Consider the following 21,508-nt stretch of genomic DNA (forward strand, 5'->3'; position numbering starts at 1 on the left):
TTTTCAAAGTGCCCTTGTAGTCTTTGCCTCTGAGCATTTATCAATTTAAATGTTGTAAATTGATAATGTTTCTGCATGCCTTGTAACTTCCATGAATTATTTTGCCACTTTTGTCTCGCACTCGCTCGTCGGCCCCTGAAGATTTCACTTCCGATTTTTTTTTTCTTCCCAGCACACAATGGCAAATGAACACAAGGTGAAGTCACGGCGAGGGTTTCAGCCAAATGAAAGGCAATTGAACAACGGGAAGAAACACGGGGGTCTGACCTGCTGTATGTCGACGACTGCTGGCCACTATATAGCGCGTGTACAGTGAAGCCCTGAAACAAGGAGCGTCTAATCCAACAGATGGCGCTAGAGATGCCATGTGTGTGATTTGACTAAATGGTGAATTGTGTACGTGAGCACACCTTGTGGAGACTAAGGAGAAGTGCATCCAGGACTGAAGCCAGGGGGCACTTCGTCACTCAAAGGGAAGGGGCATCTCCGCAAGCCCTGGACCCTCGGAGGAGTCGTGTCCATCGACTGACCCTAATCTGAACCCCAGTGTGACCGGGCCCAGCTGGAGATCTGCAGCGACCCTCCACTGCATCCACTGGACTCAACTCCTCCTGCTTGCAGCTCCAGGGTCGAGGCTCCAGCCTGCAGAGATACACACTTGGCTCCAAGAGCTGTGGGAATCTGAAACAACCTGCCATCAAGTCACAACCTTCAGGAAAGATCTAGAAGGAGCCTTATGGACTGATGGTCTCCTGTCATGTGTCACATTTCTTATGTTTTAGTCACAGCAGTGGTGGGGCGACGTTGATGAGGATGTGAGGAGCCTCTCATTATAACATTAGCTCATGCTAACATCACTGCTGTCTTGCTTGGATCTACGATTCTGAAAGCCGAATCCTCCTCAGGTCTTCAGAGAACAAGCCAACAACCAAATTCACGCAATTATCTCCAACATAACGACAGGAGATCTGAAGGCCCACCACACTACAAAACGAGCTTAACCCAACATATCTGTGGTTCAAGTAAATAGCAAATCAACACAACCAAGGACACCTAGTGGAGATTAAGGGTAAGTGCATTTAGGATGGAAGCCAGGAGGCTCTTCTTTACTTAGAAAGATGTGGCCATCGGAAACAAAACTACCAAGTCACGGAGTTGAAGACGTATCTGCGTGAGACACGGGGACGGCTCAGCCACTCGTTAAATCAGACCAAATGGTCTCCTCTTGTTTGTCAAACATCTTCTGCTGTATTCATTGACGAGGGAGTGAGGAACATCTCATCAGAACAAAGCTGGGGAATTCATGCTCATGTCTTAGACCTTCTAATCACTGCCCTGTGACTTGGACTGGCATGTGGCACAAGGACAACTTCATCGGTGCCAACTTATGACAGTGGCAGCCCTGAACATCTCACTCAGACCTATAAACCTGAAAACTGAGCCCACCTCAGCTCTTCAAGAACAATTTGGATGTGCAAACCTCTTCACCTAAGATCTCCACAGTAACACTGCGTTGAGATTTGAAGGTCCACCGCACTACAGAATGAGCCTCTGACCCAAAGGATGGCACTTGTGATGCCACATCCATGGTCTGACTAAATGGCCAGTCGCATACTCAAGGACACCCAGTGGAGACAAAGCTGAAGTGAAGCCAGGAAGCACTTCTGTACTGTGGGAATCAAGCCAACCACCGAGACATGGAGTTGAAGCAGGGACCTCGATAAACGTTAGGAAGGCTGTGGAGGGGACGCTGGGAGAGATCAGCTAAACAAACAAGCACGGTGGTCAGAATCGTCTCCTCTCGTCTGTCAGACTTCTTATGAGGACATAAAGAACCTATCATCATAACCCAGCTCATCAGATCACACTCAGTGGGGGTCAGTGCGGGGGCCGCTGCTGTTTTTAATATCTAGAAATGATTTAGATAGGAATATAAAGAACAGGTGGGTTAAGTTTGGACTGCAGACAGGCTTGGGCAGATTTGTGGAAGGTGAAATTTAATGTCAGTAAATGTAAAGAATTACACGTAGGAAGTCAAAATGTGAGGTCTGAATACACAATGAGGGGGTCTGAAAATCGAGAGTCCACCTTAGGAGAAGGATTTAGGAGTCATAGTGGACTCTAAGATATCAACTTCCAGACAGCAGTAGAGAAGCCATTAAGGAGGCTAACAGAATGTCAGGTCATATAGCACCTTGATGTGTGGAGTACAAGTCACAGGAGGTGACGCTGAAGTCTTTGTAACACACTGGTGAGGCCTCATCTGGAGTACTGTGTGCAGTTTGGGTCTCCATAAAGACACAGCAGCACTAGAGGTGGTCCAGAGAAGAGCGACAAGGCTGAGTCCAGGGCTACAGGGAATGAGTGATGAGTGGAGATTAAAAGAGCTGAGCCTTTACAGAGATGAAGAGGAGACCTGACTGAAGTGTTTAAAATGATGAAGGGAATTAGTGCAGTGGATCAAGATGGGGACTTTAAAATGAGGTCATCAAGAACACAGTTCACAGTTGTCCACAGTTGGAGACTTGTGAAGGTGAATTTCGTACAAACATTAGGAAGTTTTTCTTTACACAGAGAGCGACCAAGTAGTGTGGTGGACAGTAAGACTTTAGGGACTTTCAAAACTCGACTTGATGTTTTATCAGAAGAACTAAGTGGAGAGGACTGGTGAGCTTTGTTGGGCTGAATGGCCCGTCCTCATCCTGACTGTTGTAATGATAGGCGGGGCTGGATGGGTGATTGACAACAAAATGTCACACAGGAACGCTGAGCTCTGCATTCCACAAACCCCCAGGAACATTCACAGTACACTTGCATCGGATAAATGGGGCCTCCTAGAGAATGAGGTGGGATCACAAGAGGGAGTCTGGAGGACGACTGGGAACACTGGGAGAGTGAACGTGATGTCAGAAACAGCAGTGGCATTGCCCTGGATAATTTCCACAACTGACTTTACAAGGCGTTTCCCGTGGCTGTCACAGCGGGAAGGCGATTCTTCAGAACGTTTGGCTGCGGCTCACTCGTTGTTAAATCAACAAGTCCGTTATTGGGCTCTGCTCTCGTTTGGTGTGCGTGTGTTTCAATCTCTCCATCTCGGTGCTCATTGCTGGGCTACTGCATCTTGATGTTGTTGTGGCAGTTATGTGCAGCTTAGCGCAAAATCCAACTGTATTACATTTGACTTCTTTTTCTTTTCCTTCAACTTTAAATATTATTATTATTATTATCATCATCATCATCTTTAGGGTGAAGCCTTAGCGCTTGTAAAAGGAGACACAACGATGTGAAAGGGCTGGGGCACCACAAAGATGAAATAAACACAAAGTACCCAATGAATGGTTCTTCAGCGAGAGCCCCCTCAAGATGGCATTGAAGCAGGCAGACACGGCACGGGCCCCCTCGGCCCTAATGAAGGCACACGGAGTCTCAGGGCAGGCAGCAGAATCAGGCTTTAGTGTATGGCACACGTTCAGACTCAGCTCCAGCCATGGGCACCCGTTACTTTTATTACAATTCTTATCATTTCAGCCATTTATTCTTCCTCATCTGACTCCTAGCGTTCCACTGCTCTAGTCCTGCCTCTAGTTAATTCCACCAGTAATACTTAGCTGAGGGGGTGTCAGACCCCCCACTGTCCATCTGATCTGTTTGATAAAAGGCTCCCCCTACTATCCTAGTGCTTGCTACCATAATTTACAACCAAAGCGAGGGGCCCATCCTCTCAGCCCCCCAGCACGTCTGACCTCTGGCGTATGAACTATTGCTGGGTTCAGATTTATCTCTCCATTTAACAAAAAAATCCTGAGACGAGATGTGACTTTCTCAGAGAGACACTTTCACGTCCCGCGAGACGAGACTTTGTGCCAAGAGATTTAACCAACGCCTGGGGCTGGAAATAAAAGTCAAAGAGTAGGTGACAAAGTAGAACGTCATAAAGAATTCACAAACACTGGCGAGATACACAGGCAGAGCAGGTTAGAGATAATGGAAGTACGAAAAATCGATAGTCTCAAAAAAATGAGAGTAAAGATCACATTAGCACAAAAAAAATGGAAATTATTACTCGGTGAAATAACGGAACAGCGAAAAGAGATCAAATATATTGTTTAGATTTAAACTTCAAGTCAAAGACTTGTCGATCGTCTAATTTGTGTTGCCATCAGTAGCGTTTCTTCCCAATGAAGAGGCGTATCGACGAGAATTAAAAGATTTGTTGTTTGGTGAAAGTGAAATCCCGCGAGACAAGACTTTATGCAAAGAGATTTGGAAAAGTCCCGCCCACAACTAAGACATTTAGAGCCACGCCCACAGGTCAGTCCTCTCTCATTTCTGTGAATGCTATTGGCAGACACAGTTTGTGTAGAGAGAAAGAAACGAGATTCACTCACGGGCGGTTATACGTTGTGCTGTCATCAACAACATTTATTTCTATAGCACATTTCATACAAATAATGGAGCTCAAAGTGCTTTATATGATGAAGAAAGAGGAAAAAAGGACAAAATAAGAATTAAAATAAGACAACACTAATTAACATAGAATAAGAGTAAGGTCCGATGGCCAGGGAGGACAGAAAAAACAAACTCCAGACGGCTGGAGAAAAAAAATAAAATCTGCAGGGGTACCAGACCACGAGACCACCCAGCCCCTCTGGGCATTCTACCTCACATCAATGAGCAGTCCTCTTTGTATTTAGGGCTCTCATGGAAGGACTTGATGATGATGGTCAGGTAGACTTCTGGCTTTTAATCCATCAATGTAGGAACATCACAGTACTTGATGTCACACAGTGTTTGATGTCACATGGAATCAAAATTCAATGTGAAACAGACGAAAAGCAAAAAGAGATTGAAAATATGGACATAGGTGATATAACAGAAGTATGGAGATATTGTAAGATTTTAAACTTTAAGTTGGGAGACTTGTAGATCGTCTGATTCGTGTTGCCATCAAGGAAAAGTAGTGAAAGATGCGTATCCGTGAGAATTCAAAGATTTGTTATTTGGTGAAAGTGAAAGCCACATACAGTTAGGTCCATAAATATCTGGACAGAGACAACTGTTTTCTAATTTTGGTTCTGTCCATTACCACAATGAATTTTAAATAAAACTACTCAGATGCAGTTGAAGTGCAGACTTAGTTGCCTCACATTTTTATGCAATCATTTTGTTCACCCCACTGAATTAAAGCTGAAAGTCTGCACTTCAACTGCATCTGAGTTGTTTCATTTAAAATTCATTGTGGTAATGTACAGAACCAAAATTAGAAAAAAGTTGTCTCTGTCCAAATATTTATGGACCTAACTGTACGTGAGTGGCAGAGATGTGAGGTGGCTGGCGCGTAGTGCAGGCTGAGGGGTTGGCAAGTGAAGCGAGTAGGGCTCAGTACAAAATAATACAAATATACGTAGCCTTTTAAATTCTTAGTGAGACGTTACATCTACTTGTCTCACGTGCGTATAACACTTGTCTAATACGTGCAAATGACCAATTTTAAGAATACACTTAACTGTAACGGCTGAACTGCTGGACATATGGAGTCCTGGCAGGGAGGGGTGGGTCCTGGGGGGCGGGGCGGTGGACAGACCGTCAATGTTCCGTTCTGCAGAGGGTGGAGGAGGAGAGGCATCAGCAGACGGCGCCAACCCTTGGTGTCAGAAAGTCCTTTGCCAGGTTAAATGGCGACCTCTAATGACAGAACATTAGAAAGCACTTGTGGAACGTTTTTTTTACATACAGGACTTCCAGGTGAAAGTTCATGTAGTTCCAAGCACAATTCTATAGCTGGACTGGCAGATATGCAACAACAAGATAAACGTAACACCACACGGCCGCTGCACCCGTACTCCCCGCCACCGCCATGTCTGCGCTTGTTTCAGCTCAACAGCCTCAGACCTTCCGCTCTTTCTTCTCGGCTCAAGATGATTACAACAGGAGTCCCACCTCAGTAATGACCAAGGCCAAGTGTAATGTGAAAAGCTTTAAAAACAAAACCGATAACGACATGGAAACAGAAACAGGCACATCCTAGAGACACGTTGGCCATACGTTGAACCAGCCTGCTGGGACAGCGAGACCACAACCCTTTTAAGACTTGTGACATTCAGGCTCTTCTCGTCACTGTGATGGAGGTGTGCGCTTTGTTTTCCTATCATTTGTTTTTTATCGTGGCTCCACGCTCATACTAACCCTACTTTCTCTGCTGTTTTCTTTACGGTTCTCTGTGGTTGTGATCTGCGCCACCACCACCACCACCTGATCAGGGCACCGTGCTGTCCCAGCATTCATGGATTGGAGGCCAGATGTCCACATGATGTCCATCATCAGCTTATTCTTCCATGTGAAGCCTGAAAGCCATGAGGACTGATTGAGATCACTGCTGTTAGGGGGCTGGGTGGTCTCGTGGCCTCAGAACCCCTGCAGATTGTTTTTTTTTTGTTTGTTTTTCCTGTCCTCCCAGACCCTTACTTTTATTCTTTGTGAATTAGTATTGTCTCATTTTTATATTTTTTCTTTCTTCATCTTGTAAAGCACTTTGAGCGACGTCACTTGTATGAAAACGTCTCTCTAGAAATAAATGTTATTGTTGCTCAGCACCGGCCTGTCTTACTGCTCAGGTGGGCGGGCACTTGAGATCCCATTGGACTGGACGGAAAGCGACCCCTTTTATTGGCTCAATAGAAAGATGACAATATGCAAGTTTTCGAAGCCCCCCCCCCCCCCCCTTCAGGCGAGATGTAAGATTAGGGGTCTGAGCGGCCTCCAAAGCTTATATATTGTCATCTTTTTAGTTAGCCATTCTGCTTGACTTCTCACTACATCCCTAATGGCTAACGTGGTACAACATCCCAGTACTACTGGGCAGAAACAAATCCCACCTCCCACAAGTCCCAGCTCTCTGTGATTGGCTACAGAGCAATGGACTCCATACAATGAAAGCTGAGGTGAGTCGCTGCCAGGGGACTGGCAACAAAAGGATGTGTGGCAGTGCTTGAAGCGTGCCAACCTCTGTGTGTGTGTGTGTGTGCAGTGTTGGCATCGCCAGTGACAAGCTGACAGAAATAAAATGTAAGCCTGCTTCAATACAATCTGTGGTGCTAACTCTGCTGAAAAGAAAAGTGTCAACGTGTCAGTGGATTGGGGACAAAATCGAGTGGCAAAGTCACAGATCATAAAACGAGGATCTCCTTCATTATGTGCCCAAAGATGATGTGTCACAGCCACTGAAAGCATAAAATCTTAAACAACTGTAGGCAGATTTTACAGCAATGCCCCCCATCGCCTCGGGTCCGTCTGTATCTCACAATCGCTCGTAGACGGGTAGCTGCACACCAATCACCTGCTCTAATAACGTGCTAAAACCCCCCCATCTCCATCTGACGTGTAATAAATGAGTACTCTAAGGGTGCGCCAACACACCAAGCACCACCGCTGCGTGTGCCAACTGTCTTGCAGGGTCCGAGGGCAACATCTGTTCTCGCTGTACTTCTAGAGCCGCCTGGTGCCCTGCATCAACGACAACAGCTGTTCTCCCAAAACAAGCCGACGGCCCCGTGAAGGGTGGTACACTTCTCAGCGAGTGCCAAGTGCACCCGCCTGGCACGGGTCAGGTCCTCGAGTAGCTCCACACTGGCGTCTCAAAAACACTGTGGAGGGACAACACGGCAAAACGTTGGTCAGGTCCAGCCTGCCCATGGAGGTGCATTCTGGGGAGTATGTGGCACACCAATGATGGCTGCTCGTGCCAGTGTCGCGTGGGTTCACCTCAATGAGATGAGCAGTCGGAGCGTCACCAGCTGGAAAGCATCCTCTCACTTACCATGTGTCCGCTCAAAGCTCAAAGGGCAGGAGGCAGCAAGCACTTGGCGTGGGCACCACTGCCGTGTGGCCAGCAACTCACAAAACCAAAGCCGGGCTCAGGTTTGGGGACGTCACCTCTTGGACTCCGCATTGGGACTTCTCTGCTCTCCGGAGCTGATTTTTGTCACAGACCTTTTTGTGAAAATAAATCTTTGAATTTTAAAGGCTTTCTTCCTTGCCCCTTTGTTTGTTTCTAACATGGGTTTGACAGTAATCCTCCCCCACCTCACCCCAGTGGGCAATTCTGAGTTATTGTTAGGGGCTTTGTGCTTGGGACCCCTCAAGTTCATTACACCAAAAAAAACCTCCAAAAATCTCCCGAGTCAAATACTGGGCCAGGAAACGTGAGTCGGCTTCGGGTTGTGAAGGCCGCTTTCCTCCAATTTTGGGCCCAGTCGGGCTAAAGCCTGCTGGTGCTAGCAAGTGGGTGGCATGGGCCACTTTGAAAGTGATGGCTAATTTGCTTCTCCAATAAAAATTTTAAGACCATCTTAAATTATTGAGTGTTCTGTCGGCGCTGGCAGATGAAGTTTCTGAGCACAACCGGAGCATGAAAACAAAAAGGGATCGAGAACAAAAGGAAACGGAAGCCAAAACGAGAGACGAGACCCGAGGTCGAGAGGACAAAAAAATCTAAACTAACACGCTAGAATTTTTTTTTTTTTTTGCACGGGGTCTTTTGAGGATTTGGCATCGGCAGACTGGATAAGGAAATGAAGAAGAAATGCGGGGAAGGGGGCCTAACGACGGGATTACAAAATGGCGGCGACTGAGGATATAAAATGGCTTCCAAGACGTTGCAAAACAAAACACAACATCTGAATCGTTAAAAAATATAAGCGAATAATAAAATAAACAGAATCCTCGACCCCCACAGCCCCCGATCACAACACTGAGGCAACTTGCTGCATTGTTCGTTTCTGGCACAACAGCGCCTTCTGCTGGGAGATGGGGGACAGTGCAGAGACACCTCTGATAATAAAGACAGAAACGATTCTTTAAATAGCCAGAGAACAGAATGAATGGCGACTCTCGTTTTATTCACATCACGGTAATGTTCAGCGGATGTTTCTCTGATTTCACTGTCGTAATCTTCTTTATTTATTTATCTGGTTTGTACAATGCTATATACTGTATACCCTGCAGTTCTTCTTATATTCTGTAAGCGCCTTGAGCATGGGAAAGGCGCTATATAAATAAAATGTATTATTATTATTATTACTATTGAACTGAGCAGCGTCTGAGCCGGGACACGATTTTACCATTTTGTTAAATCTGATGTTCTGAAATTGGGCAGCAGCCGCCCGACTGAAGATGTCACACACGCACACATCTGTCGTAGGCTAAGACAGTGACGCTGTAAGCTCACTAAAGAACTGAATGAGCGGTGGGCTTTTTATTCGGGGGTCCCGACCCAGCTGGGCTAGGGCCATAGGTAATGATACACCTTCTCATCTAGAGGGTATTGTTCTGGAATGTCGGAATTCCTTGCCGATGTCCCAGTCCACCCCAGTATAAAGTGACAAGTTCTCCGATGGTTTCCGGGCCCCCCAGTGGTCTCAGGTCATACCGATTACTCGGCCGCACTCAGCATTATGAGCAGTGGTGGTCAAGTGAACGGAGCTCTGAAAAGGACAGCGAGGCCCCAAAGCGGAGGATCGTCAGGATGAAGTCCTGGAGTTTCTGCCCCATTCCTGCTCTCCATAAGCGTGAAGTTTATCGGGGACCCAGACGGGCCACCACCACCACCCACCGTTTGAAATCTGGAGTGTCAGCTCAGCGAGGCGTCGAGTTTCCCTGCAGCGCCACGAGGACTCGACTCTTTTTTCTCAACAAGAACTTTGATGGCATTTGAAACGCCTGCCAACTGGCCCGGCGTGCGAGAGCTTGGCCTGTGAAAGGGCTGGCGTCCCACCCACTGCTGTGCCCTTCAGAAAGCGGACCTGCGGACGGACAGAGGTACGGATGGAGGGGGCAGCTGTCGAGTCCCGCCGCCACCAGGCTCAGCGCGCAAGGGGTTAAACGCGGGCCCCATGAACAGATGAGAATTCAGATGGCCGAGGCTGTCCAGATGCATCAATTTCCTTGAAAATCCAATCCATACATGTGCATATGCTGTGCTGGCAGGAGGACTGACGAAAATGGCCAAAACCCAAAAGCTAATATTCTTTTGGCCAGGAGAACGCAATTATTATTTTCGTAGCTATCAGCCTAAGCACACAGAGCCATCTGTTACACAAAGCAAACAGACACATCTCAATTACCGGCCGCCCAGCTGCCTGGACGCTGCTCAGTGCGCCACTCCGCCACCACGGCACACCGCCGCTGGCACACACACACACAACACAACACGCGTGGGTCACCAACATGAGCGACTGCGACCAAACACTAACACACACACAACACCCGTGTGTAAAGGAGTACACACCAACAACCACACACACACACACACACAAGTGCAAAAAAACAAACACACAACACACGGGCACACATGTGAAGGAGTGAGTGATCTAACAATTATGTACATACACAAACACACACACACACACACAGGATCACGACTATGTGCACACGCAAACACACATGTAAAGGCGTGTGTGCTCAAACAACTATACACTCACACACAGGGCCACAAACAAACATGGGCACAAACACTGACACACACGTGTGCTCAAGCATTACTGTAGACACACAAATAGATTCATAAACAAGCGTAAAGACAATCAAACGTGTACACAAACACACACGTAAAGGAACGCATGTTGTAAGAACTGCACGCGCGCACACACACACACACACACACACACACACAGAGGACCACGGACATGTGCAGAAACAATCAAACACACATGCACACATTGAGAAGTGTGTGTACTAACAGCTGCATAAAGAACACACACAAACACACAGATATGTGCAGAGACAATCAAACACACACACACATCACAAACACGTGTGTAAAGGTGTCCATGTTATGTGCAGAAAACAAACAAAACAAATCCTGTGAAGGAGTCTGCGTGCGCGCACACACACACACACACACACACACACACACACACACAGACTCACACAGACGTGGATAGGAGTGCAAGTTCTAACAACCATGTGCGCGCGCACACACACAGACTTAAAAATGTGCAGAGACCATTACACTCACACACACAAGTGTGAACATGTAAACAAACACACACACAAACACCCACATGCACGGCCTCGGTTTACTCGGTTACACACACACACGCACACACACCCAAGCACAGACGTGTGTAAATACACACACACACGGCATGCAGACACACCCATGAAGCACACATAACAAGTCACACGCAGCCCAGACATGTTGGTTTCTACACCCAAACTCACGGTGGTAACGCTGGGCCCCAAACAGCAGGCACAGCACATGCCAGGTAATCTTCACCTCACTTATAGTGCCCTGTCATCGCAACACACCCAGCCATGCTGCCCATCAGGGTGCCACCTCAGCCCAGTCTGCCAATGCACGAGTTCTACCAGAGACACAACTTCACCGCAAAGCCCCAAACCGGACCACTGACTTACTGACCACCATTAGGCACATGTACCATTGCAGGTGTCAAGGACAATCAAAATTCAGCAAAGGGAGTGGCGCCCATGACACCCTGTTCACCATCAGTGACAAGTCTTTGACTCGATACGTTCACATGTGTCACACCTCCATTCATTTCATCTGCCCTTCTGGGATTACCCAGTGAGCACGCTCAGTGTGCAGCGCTCCATCTGCCACCTCGTCCAGCTGAGAAAAACGTCAGCTGTGGTCACCTCACATGCACCCAGCCGTCACCAGGGACTGGCGTGCAGAAACCCAGCGGTCAACGTCCTTGACGGAGCGTCTCTCCGAGTATCTGCAGGTCCATTCACTTTGAAAGTCAGCGTTAGTTTCACGTCATTAATACCAGCCATGACTTTAAACACACGAGTGACATGTGGCACTTACCTGTGACAGCCCCAGGTATATGGACACAGTTTCTGAGATGTACAAAAACCTTCCTTCCTTGTTTAGTGCAAATACAAATCCATCCAGAGACTGCAAAGAGAGAAAAAGAAAGAGAGGTTAGCATTAGACGTGCGGGTACAGGGGGTCAAACACACGACACGGGCATGTCTGGGCTAACTGGAGTGGCATGTGAAGGGTTAAAAGGGTGGGAAGCACACATCTGTGTGTGTGTGACACAAAAACTGTCTCACTGTCACTGTGCGCATGGCTAGAGAAGGTGACATGCCAGGTTACACAGTGTCAATACTAGCAGCGCCTTGGCAAAGGAGCTTTACACAATGACATGGCACCACGCTCAAGGTCACACCAAAATCAAAACAACTGAAGGAAAGGCGCTATATACTGTTTCTTTCATTAACTGATGCTTCACATTTTCTTCACTTGTTAAATCAAACACTCCAATCCTCAACCCTGAGGCGCAGTTTATAGCTGTCTTATATAGCGCCTTTCCTAAGAATTCACTTTATAGCACCTTCAACATCCTCCTGTTATATAGCGCCTCTCCTATATAGATCTATGTACCCGTCTAATAGTGCCGCCTTTCACTCAATCTGCCCAATATATAGAGCCTTTCAAATCGATTTTATACCATTTTTGAATCTGTGCGTATATCATACAGTACTTTCCATTTTATCCATCATATTGAGCCTTTCAGTCTAAACCAGGGGTGTCCTGGTGGGCCACAGTGGCTGCAGGTTTTCATTCTCACCATCTTCTTCATCAGTAACCAGATTTGGCTGCTAATTAACTCCTTTTGGCTTCGTTTTAATTAACTTGAATCCGCCCCTTAATTAACGAAACACACACGAAACAGACCGCCACTCGACCAGCTCACCTGCAAATAAAGAAAGCTGAGGGTCTCAGTCAAGTTGGTCTGCTCAGCTCACCCAACATTTTGATGATGCTCTTAGAAAAAACAGAAAATCTACAGTTCTGGAAATGTCTGCTGTGAGAGCAGCAACAGGCCACGGAATTAAATAACGGGCTTAATTAACAGTGGGAATGGGCTTCTCATTATGAGACTGGTTGGAGTTTGAAATCCCAGTTTAGATGGTCATCTGTCGGCTCGTTTCATGTCTTACTTCTGTTTGGCTGCCATTTAATAAAGAAATGAATCAATTCAGAGGACTGGATCCTAAAAACAGGGCTCTTAAAATGAAGGGAAAAGAAATTAATTAGCAGTGAAAACTGGTCACTGATTAGGAAAAGGGTGAGAATGAAAACCTGCAGCCACTGCAGCCCACCAGGCCCCGAGTTCAACACCCCTGCTCTAAACCATACAATGTGGTGATTCTTAACCTTTTCTGAATCACAGATCCCTTTAAGAATAATTTACTTTATTAATTGAGTTTTGACACTTGCACATGTATTTCTCCATACTGCACCCTCATGCACGCTGTACAAACATCACATCACTTCTCAGCCAGCCACACGTGAAAGGCACTGTGATCAATGAATCCTCACCAGTATATGAGAAGATGATCAGGCCGTGATAAACCGCGGAAAATGAGAATTAGCGACTGCCCTTATGGAGTGGCACAAGATGGCAGAGAATGATGACACACACATCTAAATGGTAAACGTGGGCCTACAGCAAGTCGATAGATAGATAGATAGATAGATAGATAGATAGATAGATAGATAGATAGATAGATAGATAGATAGATAGATAGATAGATAGATAGATAGATAGATAGATTGATTTTAATTTTAGTATAGTCGGCAGCATAGATAGATAGATAGATAGATAGATAGATAGATAGATAGATAGATAGATAGATAGATAGATAGATAGATTTTAATTTTAGTATAGTCGGCAGCATAAATAGATAAGATAGATAGATAGACAGATAGATAGATTTTAATTTTAGTATAGTCGGCAGCATAAATAGATAGATAGATATTAATTTTAGTATAGTTGGCAGGATAGAATATGAAAGGCACTATATAACATAGATAGATAGACAGATAGACAGACAGACAGATGGCTGGCCGTTCATCCCGGCCAATACCCCCAGGCCGCCAGGTAGAGCCCTCCCTGCAGCATGGAGGTGCCCTGAATGCCAGCAGGGAATTATGGACATTGGAGTTTTCCTTTACAGCCCTGCTGGATACCACGGGGGCCGGTAGAAGGCGCTGCAGGGAGAAGCAGCGACTATTTGCCCTACGCCCTGGAAGTACGTCAGAGTCACATTGACAAGAGGAATGATGTGCTTCCAGGATGAAGAAGAGGATTTTTTATCTGACCCGGAAGTGATAAGAGTCACATGGACTGAAGGCTGGGAAACACTTCCGGGTTAGGGACTATAAAAGACTCTGAGAAACACCAGAGCGTTGAGCTGGGCTGGGTGGAAGGGTGATAACGCGTCTGGGAGTGTGGAGGATTGGTTATTGATTATTGTTTATTGTATATGAGTAGTGTGGAGGGGAGGGTGCTTTGTGCACATAATTATTATAATAAATTCAATATTTTGGATTTTACCTGGTGTCTGGCGTGGTGTCCGAAGGTTTAAGGGAGCGAGAGCGCCCCTATCTGTCACAATAGATAGACAGACAGACAGACAGACAGACATGAGAGGCACGTTATAACAGATCACTAGACAGGTGGCACCCAACACGGAGCCCTGGCCTTTGATGAAAGGCACTCTTAACACACAATCATTAATCGCCTGGCTCTCCACACAGGCAGCGACTCAGACTTTATCCCAATGGACGGAGAGAGCACAGCACCAAGTAATATCACGTTTGTGAAGAATTAAAGAAAATATTTCCAAAATGTGGAGCTTGGCTCAACTGTCATCTGACTGCGCTTCCGAATTTAAATCCAAAGTTTTAACAGAAAGAAGGGAAAAAAAAAAAAAAAAAAAAAGATAAAACGACTCGGCAGCTGGCGGCGAGAGAGAGAGAGAGCGGGCGGGCGGGCAGGCGGGCGGGCGAGCGAGCGAGCAGTTTTCATGCTCCTGATGAAGCCGCCGCAGGCTATTTACAGAGTGTAGACATGAAGCTGACTTTGCTAACTCCCACTGAAATTCACTGCGGAAAATTCACAAAGATACATGTGAAATGTAAATGTTAGGTATTTGAGTTTACATTAGCCTAATAATAATGTCAGTATTTGTGCCTCATTTGTCTCCTGACATCGGGACGACTAAAAGATTGATATGTTCTTCATTTCACATAATACTACATTAAAGAACGCTAAACGTGCAGTTAGCTGCCATGCTTCATCCCTGCAAAGGAAGGAGGGAAGGAGATGGGCACAAGGCGGGAGAGGTGGAGTGGCAGAGATCTGTGAAACACTTGGTCGCACCCAGCCTGAAGTTTGGTGTCACTTTCAGGGTAGCCAGGTTTGTCACCTGAATGAGCCTGTGGTGGTGTCTCCTACTTTGATCTTTCCCTTCTTCAAAAGATAAGGAGACATCACATCTTGACCTCAAGGATGTCACCAGCGGACTGTGTGACCTAATCAAGGTGGTCAAGCCCTTATTGACTTGTCCAGCCCGAGTAGATGATCAGACCCTCAATGAATTTAAAAGTTCAACTAGCTGATCAGAATCTCCCTGAACTGAACAACCTAATGATGGGGGTCAGACCTCCAGTGAACCTTGTGGCCTGACGACACAGCAGACCCCCACCTGAATCGCAGGCACTGATTAGTCTGTCCATGAACAGTGTGACCCGATGACACTCTCAATGATTCTTATGGCCTGACTGGACCCTCAATGAACTGTCAAGTGAGCCCACCGATGAAGCTTGATGAGCAGGTCTCGTTCAACTCCACGGCCCAATCCCAAACTTTATGGCTTGATGATGGCAGCCAGGCGCTCAGTGAAATCACAGGAGGTCTCATTAGAAAATACAGTCTGATGGTGGGGAACCGTGCATCCTGATTGTGGTGGACAGGCCTTCACCGAGCTGTGTGGCTTCATGACGCTGACCTGGGCCCGTGTTTATCGAGCATCGCAGATTCACTCCTAGGGATTCACTAGGATTACAATTTGTCCTTCCGCGTATCACGTGAGAAGCAGCCAGGAAACGTCCGACACCCACAAGCAACCCGGAGAAGGAGTTGAGAACAAATGGCGTCACGACTTTAGGGTACCTCCCGCCGCAAAGTGGCACTCGTGATGACGCTTTCTAGTTTCCTTGGAAATCATGAAGATGCTTTGCAGTTTTCTGATATTACTATTATCTTTGGGGTAGTAAGACCATTGAATAATATTAATAATATTGAATAGGTGAAGTAAAAGAAGAAGAAGAAGACAGGAAGGTAGGACATTGCACTAAGCTGCACATATTTATACAACTCAAGAACAGCACAGTAACGAGCACGGAGATGGGCACACCAAGACACACCCCCCCGAAATGAGAATAAACAGACGCATTGATTTAACAACGAGCCGTCCCCCATGACTTTGCCCACATAGAAGTGATACAGGACAGCAAGGAGGGTCCCACCCGGCTCCCCACTCTCGACGTCACGCTTTCCCCCCTTTCTCGGATTGGCATGAATAAATCGCTCCTGCAAGCAAACTCTGATACTTAGCGTGATGAGAGAAGTCGCGAAATCAACCAGAATGTTCAAGCAAATTCTAGAAAAAAACCCCGACCTAAATCCATTAAGTAGTTCTCTCGTGAAAAGCGGACAGACAGACAGACGTTGGATTTTATATTGTGGATGTTACACGGGCTGGACGTGCATTCCGGCCGGGAAGGAAACAGGAAGCAGACCCGGAAGGAAGAGATGGACAGACAGCCCCTGTAAAAGAAATCGCCGGGGAGTTTTTATTCCCCCAGCACACTAGATGGCAGCAGTCCCGGAAATCCACACCAAGTGAGAAGCCAGCAGGGCAGGCCAGGAAATGTAGTCACTGGGTGCCACGAGAGGGCGCTGCAGGGAGGCAAGCTCCCTATTATAATGGACTTCTGTGTGACCTGGAAGTGCTTCTATCGGGCAGTCGCGCCCTGGCACCGGAAGTACTCGTGGGTCTGTAATCAGAAGGACCGCACTCCATTATCCAGGCGAGTCAGAGCTGGGAGGCAGTGGAGCAACACTTGAGTGGAGGAGGATAGTGTGGTAGGGAGAAGGAAAGAAAGGATGATGGAGAGAAAGACCTGTGTTTGTGTATTTGTTTGTGTTTATATCACTTTTTTGGAGGTAAATATAATAAAACCTTCCAGTATTTGAACTTGGGACTGTGCTTCTGTGTCCGTGGTGGGATTTGGGTTTGCTGATGCCTGGGTTTCCTTCACTATATATATATATATATATATATATATATATATATATATGTAGAGATGAATGATCCACAGCCATATCTTCCCACTGTTCTGGCCACAGCAAACACCTTGTCAAGTGACGGTTACACTGAAAGTGGCCACAGCTCTAAGGGCCGGTTTATACTTCACGCTCAGAATGCGCACGCGCCCATATCAGGGCTGCCACACGTTTCCAGCATTCATTTCACGCGTCCACTGAGCAGGTCCTCAGAAATTAACAAGACGCGTGCGCAAGTTGCAGTACCAGCAAAAAGTCGGGGGGGCGCAGTGTGATAAAAGTCGGAACGTGACGTCAGAGTCTCTGGTTTCTGTCTACATGTGACAGAAAGCCACTATGCAGATCCTACAAGATCGATGTGCGCGCGTCGATGTTTGACGAATGGTTTGATGTGGTGAAGCAAAATGGCGACATACAAATGCATTCGTGGTGCTCTTATATTCAAGCATCGCATATTCCCGATCGTAATGACACGACATTTTAAAACTCTCACATACCATCTTCTGCGCCATGTTTTTTTTTTTTTTGGTGAAAACGTGTATTTTGTGATTAAAGTGGAAATTTCGGCTTTAATCTCGAATTGTCCACTTTAACCTCGTAGTTTACTTTATCATTAAAGCAGACCGTCGTAAACGTCATCCCAGTTTTTAATCGCTACGAGCTTCTTGGACCTGACAGCAGTGGTAAGCAGCAACAGATCACCACACAGAACACATTACGTGTCTGATATTCCAACTCTGCAAATTAAGAATCTTTAGATTCATACTTGATATCACTTTCATAATGAAATGCATTAAAGTGTGTATGCTACATTTTACAGATAAATTGTTAATTTCGTTTAAATAACGAATACTGTTAATAATTACACACATGGGCGTGATGCGTTGGTGGAGCGGTAGCACTGCTATCTCGTTGGGAGTCATGTCGCTGGTGTTCCCTGCCTGGTGTTCTCACGTTTTCCTGCTGGGTTTCCACACTGTGCTCCGGTTTCCTTCCAAAGACATGCAGATTTGGTGACACTAAAATGACGCCAGTGTGTGTGTGTGTGTGCTTGTATTCACCTTGTGACACCCCATCCAGGGATTGTTTCTGCCTCGTGCCCAATGCTTGCTGGAATGGACACATCCCTGGATTGTTGGATTGAATCATTAAACATCCTTTTCAGAGATACTGCAGTAAGGTGTCATCGGAATTTAATGGCTGTTCCAGGCAATTCACAACACAGCGAAGCCGAACCTGTTCTCACCGTGATGATATCTCACACCTGCTGGATTCCTCCAGAAATACGTAAAGTACATGCGCAAGTATAAATAGTCAAACGCTAGTGTAGCAGGAGTGTCCGCTGCAGCATGCGTCGCGTCACGTGAAGTATAAACCTGGCCTTAGTCGTGTTCACTCTCCTGCTGTTCCTGATTGCATTCCAGAGTCACGTGCCACCACCGTCTCTGTGATCCCACCCTATCTTTGACACCCCGGTGGTCTTGAAACTTCTTGGCTTGTAAAGCGTAACCCGAACATTGTACCCGTGTGACACTGCACTGTCAATCAGCCATTCAGGGTGAAATGCTGGCTACTACCGTACAGTACTACCTGTGTGTTGATGCTGTGACATCACTTGCAGCTCATCCACACTTGGATCAATGATCTTTACATCACACCAACGTTTGCTTTGACCAGACCTCAGGTAGAGTGGTGCGGAAACTTAGGACTCTGTGCATCACCAACACGTTGTAAGGGCGTTCGAGAAATGGTTGTCTGTGGCATTCCCAAATCCTCGCTATTGCAAAGCTGCATTTTACATGTAACGTTACTAAACATCCACGGGGACTCCTGTCTAATCTCGTCTGTCAGCCTGTCCATCACCATTGGAGATAAGAAAGGGCTCCGAGCCGATCCCTGATGTAATCCCACCTCCGTCACTCCTACCGCAGACCTCACCACTGTCACACTTCCCTCGTACATATCCTGTGCCACTCTTATGTACTTCTCTGCCACTCCCGACTTCCTCATACAGTCACCCTGTCATTTGCTTTCTTTCTCCAGGTCCACAAAGACACAATGCAATGGCTTCTGGCCTTCTCTATACTGCCTGATGGTGTCAAATGGTCTGGACTCTGGACCTGACTGACCTCACCAGCCTGATGACAACAATGAGACCCTCACAGACTCTCATGGCCTAATCAGGTAGACTGATCCTTCATAAACTGAATCGTATTCTGATGCAGTAGTGACACTCTGACTGAACTCCACAGCGTGACTCGATGATCAGACCCATCACTCAACTTCATAACCTAATGGAAGTCAGGCTTTGGCTCAAATGATGTAACCTGACTGGGTGGGTCAAAGCCTCATCTGACTTGATGGCATCAATTAGACCCTCACTAGATCACACAGCCCGAGTTCTCACTTGACTGGGTGCCCTCAGTGAATGGCATAAACTAAACATGTCAGTCAGGCCTTCAGTGAACTCACTTTATAAATGAATGGGTGGTCAGCATCTTTACGAGCCATGAAGCCATTTAGAGCCCTGACCCCTAATGATGCCAGTCAGGCTCCCACTGAAACACACATTCTGATTGGCTGAACTGTACGGCTTGATGACGACAACAAGACCCTCACTGAATCTCACGAGATGGTGATGAAGGTCTAACCCCCTCACTAAAGCATACTGCCTGAAGATGGCTGGAAAGTCCTCATTGAACCCAGCAGCCTGGTGACAAGAGTCAAACCCCCCCTCGGCTCATTAGGCAGGTCTCCCTACCTTTTCCTTCCTACCCAAAATTCAAGGAAACATCACAGCTTGACCACAAGGACACCATCAATGACCTGTATGACCTAATAATGGTGGGCAAGACCCTGATTGACTTCTACAGCCAGAGTGAAAGGTCAGACCTTCAGTGAATTTCTTATCTTGATCAGATCCTTCTGTGAACCACGGAACTTAATGATGGTGGGGGGGGTCAGACCTCCACTGAACCATGTGGCCTGATGACAACATAGCAGACCCTACCTGAGCTCTAAAGACTAATCAGTCCATCCATGAATGGCGTGACCCGATGACAGCGGCAACAGGATCAAAGAATCTCATGACCCACTTAGATGATCGACGGCCTGACCAGACAGTCTGAGCTTCGATGAGCTCCTGAAGGTGGTCTGGTCCTCAATGAACTGTCCCTCTTGATGACTCTGACTATGCCCTCGTTGAACCACACAGCCTGACACTGGTGGTGGGGCCCTCACTGAAGTATACAGTCTGATGATAACAAAGATATTCAGGACCTCACTGACCACCAGTAGGACACCATGACGGTGATCAGGTGCTCACTGAAATCAAATGGCACAATAATGAGAGTCAGGCCACTCTGACTCTTCAATGGTGGTCTCTTAGCCTGATTAAGGGGATCAGACCCTCATTAAAGTGCAGAACCCACCCTCGGTTGGTGTCACTCTTAGGATAGCCATTTGTGTCACCTGAATGAACCTTTAGCGTGTCCTACTTTGATCTCCTCAGATGGCATTACAAAAGAGCCCACCCTCCCTGAGCTCTAATGGTGCTCTAGTCCTCACTGAAGCGTGTGACTTGGTAACACTGACGACTCCCTGAAGTATACAGCTTGACGGTGGCCTAACAATGGCGGCCTGCTGACAGGAACCCAGGGTCCTAAGGGTCTTTCTGCTGAAATGAGATGACTTACAACGGCTCCTCCTTTCAGGTTCAGGAGGTCGGCGGTGTGTGTGTCCTCGTCTCCTCCCTACCGGTGACACTTGGCATGCAGCTCTCGGCACTGCAAGGGGGGGGGGGGTCTTCTCTGGTGATAAACGGCCCCTGTTTACAGGCTAACTGCCGCGTAAAGTGTGTGATAAATCATGGCCAACAAACTTGTGATCCGTGGGCTGAGTGATATCAACAACATTTGCCGTCATTTATTTAAATCTTGCGGCTGCTCTGCTGTTCCGAGCCGCTCAGAGGTGCCGCTTGGGCGCATCGCCAACGTCGACACCTTCCTCAGTGCTGCAGCGATGACCTTCTGTTTCTGCGCCGCAGCTGGCGATGCAGTGCAGGTGAGAAGACAATCGGCAGCTGCGCTGTCACCTGGAGTCACACGCCTTACCACACTTCACAGCCGAGATGCCAACTCACAGGCTGAGCAGATGTCGGCCAGCCATGTTAGGAAGTATATAGCGCCTTACACACCAGACCCATACAATTTAGCTCAGTTCTCCAATTCAGGACTTTATAGGGCTTTCTGTAAAGCGCCTTTCGTAGTGACTACGTCTATTTTAAAGAGCACATGAGACAACCGGTCACTCAGTTATCTTCATTCTGTCACAATGACCAC

The 21,508-nt window shown here is 46.9% G+C and overlaps 2 protein-coding genes across 5 annotated transcripts in view; one reads left to right on the top strand and one right to left on the bottom strand.

Annotated features, from left to right (window-relative positions):
* Window positions 1-21,508, top strand: part of egln3 (egl-9 family hypoxia-inducible factor 3) — a 526,600-nt gene that overhangs the window by 443,964 nt on the left and 61,128 nt on the right. The window lies entirely within an intron of this gene.
* The window catches only part of LOC114666379 (neuronal PAS domain-containing protein 3), a 764,183-nt gene that overhangs the window by 226,288 nt on the left and 516,387 nt on the right, over window positions 1-21,508 (bottom strand). For all 4 annotated transcript variants that reach the window (XM_028821218.2, XM_028821217.2, XM_051920026.1 and 1 more), the window contains one exon: window positions 11,831-11,920. In XM_028821218.2, the coding sequence (XP_028677051.1) occupies window positions 11,831-11,920 (90 nt within the window). The remainder of the gene's footprint in view (window positions 1-11,830; window positions 11,921-21,508) is intronic.

This window comes from Erpetoichthys calabaricus, chromosome 16 (genome assembly GCF_900747795.2).
Source record: "Erpetoichthys calabaricus chromosome 16, fErpCal1.3, whole genome shotgun sequence".
Classification (NCBI taxonomy): domain Eukaryota; kingdom Metazoa; phylum Chordata; class Cladistia; order Polypteriformes; family Polypteridae; genus Erpetoichthys; species Erpetoichthys calabaricus.